General features: G+C 38.7%; 1 protein-coding gene across 1 annotated transcript; it reads left to right on the top strand.

Annotated features, from left to right (window-relative positions):
- On the top strand, nt 1–2123 carry LOC110630477 (1-aminocyclopropane-1-carboxylate synthase 8). The gene is made up of 4 exons (XM_021777991.2): nt 1–283; nt 382–513; nt 602–762; nt 872–2123. The coding sequence occupies exons 1-4, from the start codon at nt 137–139 to the stop codon at nt 1824–1826; spliced, it is 1395 nt and encodes a 464-aa protein (XP_021633683.1). The 5' UTR covers nt 1–136; the 3' UTR covers nt 1827–2123.
- Nucleotides 2124–2499: the final 376 nt, after the last annotated feature.

Below are 2499 nucleotides of genomic sequence, written 5' to 3'. Positions count from 1 at the left end.
TTCTCTTCTTCTTCTTCAACGATCTTCAATCTACTCTTCTATTAAACTCTTTCTATTTCCCTTTGCGGCTCTTTCATTTGTCTGAATAATCTCAACTTGATTCTACCTCAACTATTTGTTCAAGAAAATAACAAAAATGAGGCTCTTGTCTAGGAAAGCCACGTGCAATACTCATGGCCAAGATTCTTCTTACTTCCTAGGATGGCAGGAATACGAGAAGAACCCATACGATGAAATCAAGAATCCAACAGGGATTATTCAGATGGGTCTTGCAGAGAATCAGGTTAGAAACAAGTGAAAACAAAAAAGTTCTAATTTAATTTCCATTTTCTCCTCGGCAAGATAAATACGCTTACGTTCCATTTTCTTTATTGTTTGCAGCTCTCCTTTGATCTTCTTGAGTCATGGCTGGCCAATAATCCTGACGCTGCTGGGTTCAAGAAAGATGGGCAATCCATATTCAGAGAGCTTGCACTCTTTCAAGATTATCATGGTCTCCCTGATTTCAAGAAAGTAAGTTCAATCTTCATAATTGGATCAACGGATACATTTTTTTTTCCCTGTAGACATATCTCTAACTATGCTTTGAATAATTTTGCAGGCATTGGTGGATTTTATGGCAGAAATAAGAGGAAACAGAGTAACTTTCGATCAAAACAAGATAGTTCTTACTGCTGGTGCAACTTCTGCAAATGAGACCCTCATGTTTTGTCTCGCTGAACCCGGCGAAGCCTTTCTTCTTCCTACTCCATACTACCCTGGGTACGTATTTGTCTTGCTATCTACTTCTCCTGTTTACTGAAATTCTAAGTTTCTTCTCACTTATGCATGAAATGTACGTTTCTCACCTTACTTTTTGAAATTATTGCAGATTTGATAGAGATCTCAAATGGAGAACTGGGGTTGAGATTGTACCAATTCAGTGTACAAGCTCAAATGGGTTCCAAATCACTGCACCGGCTCTTGAAGAAGCTTATCTAGAAGCTCAAAAACGCAACCTAAGAGTTAAGGGTGTGTTGGTCACAAACCCATCAAATCCACTGGGGACAACAATGAGCCGAAGTGAATTGAACCTTCTTGTAAACTTTATTACTGCCAAAGGGATTCATCTTATTAGCGACGAAATTTACTCTGGCACTGTGTTTAGTTCACCAGGCTTTGTAAGTATCATGGAGGTTTTGAAAGATAAGAAATGCGAGAACACTGATGTTTGGAGAAGAGTTCACATTGTGTACAGCCTTTCAAAGGATCTTGGCCTCCCTGGCTTTCGAGTTGGTGCAATTTACTCCAACGATGATTTGGTTGTTTCTGCAGCAACTAAAATGTCTAGCTTCGGTTTAATTTCTTCTCAAACACAGTATCTTCTCTCTGCTCTTCTCTCCGACAAGAAGTTCACCAAGCACTATATTTCAGAGAATCAGAGAAGGCTCAAACAGCGACAAAATTTGCTGGTCAAGGGCCTTGAAAAAGCCGGTATCAGCTGCCTTAAGAGCAATGCCGGCTTGTTTTGCTGGGTTAACATGAAGCATCTGTTGAGCTCCAACACATTTGAAGCAGAAATGGAGCTCTGGAAAAAGATTGTTTATGACGTTAATCTAAATATCTCTCCTGGTTCTTCTTGCCATTGCACTGAACCAGGGTGGTTCCGTGTCTGCTTCGCAAACATGTCAGAAGAAACACTAAAACTGGCTATGGAGCGATTGAAGTCATTTGTGGACTCCATAAACATGAGCAGCCATCAGAGGTTGAAAAATTCAAGAAAGAAGTCTCTCACCAAGTGGGTTTTCCGGCTATCGTTTCACGACCGTGAGCCAGAAGAACGATAGTCTGGTGTGTTCATATACACAAGCGTCCAATTTTTTTTTTCCGCCGGAAAATATTTTTGGTGGATAATTTTCTTTTCCATTTTGTAATTTTAGAAAAAGGTGCGCTCAGATCCATATATGGATATGGATCTTGAAGTGGGTCTATGCCTTTTTAATCCTTGTAAAACTCTGAGTCAATCCAATCCCATCTATAGCATGAAATTAAAATTTCCCAAAAAATTCTTTAATCCATATATGATAATGTGATTATGATCGAATTGACATGTATTTATAAAAACTTTTTTCCTATCTTCTTTTTAATCATGTTGTAATTGACACAATGCTTAATTAATGGAACACAGCTATTAGCGGCAGTAGCGGCAGAGGTAAATATTGGATTAATAGGTATTTGAATAGAGAAAGGCGTTGAAGGAAGCGACCGACGTCGTGGTCCGCCACCACAAGGTGGCACATGCATTACTAAGTCTCGACCGACCTTCATCTTAATCATTACAGCAATACTGTTATTATGGTAGTTTTTTTTTTAATATTATTATTTTATATTTACATTGTTTAAGCCGTGTGAGGAGGAACGAGAACTCGCATTCACACACAATTATTATTAGCAAGCAATGGATAATTAGATAATTTAGGTGTGAGAGTCAAAAGCCTCGCCACAGAGATGAGGAAAATA

Source organism: Manihot esculenta, chromosome 13 (genome assembly GCF_001659605.2).
Source record: "Manihot esculenta cultivar AM560-2 chromosome 13, M.esculenta_v8, whole genome shotgun sequence".
Taxonomy (NCBI): domain Eukaryota; kingdom Viridiplantae; phylum Streptophyta; class Magnoliopsida; order Malpighiales; family Euphorbiaceae; genus Manihot; species Manihot esculenta.
Note: the sequence above shows the minus strand (reverse complement) of the source record. Positions and strands in the feature narration are given on the sequence as shown.

Excerpts from the sequence above, each read along its gene's own strand:
- LOC110630477 (XM_021777991.2), top strand. The coding sequence starts at position 137 with ATGAGGCTCTTGTCTAGGAAAGCCACGTGCAATACTCATGGCCAAGAT. Across the intron at positions 284-381 it reads TGGGTCTTGCAGAGAATCAG|CTCTCCTTTGATCTTCTTGA; the intron begins GTTAGAAACAAG and ends TATTGTTTGCAG. Across the intron at positions 514-601 it reads GTCTCCCTGATTTCAAGAAA|GCATTGGTGGATTTTATGGC; the intron begins GTAAGTTCAATC and ends ATAATTTTGCAG.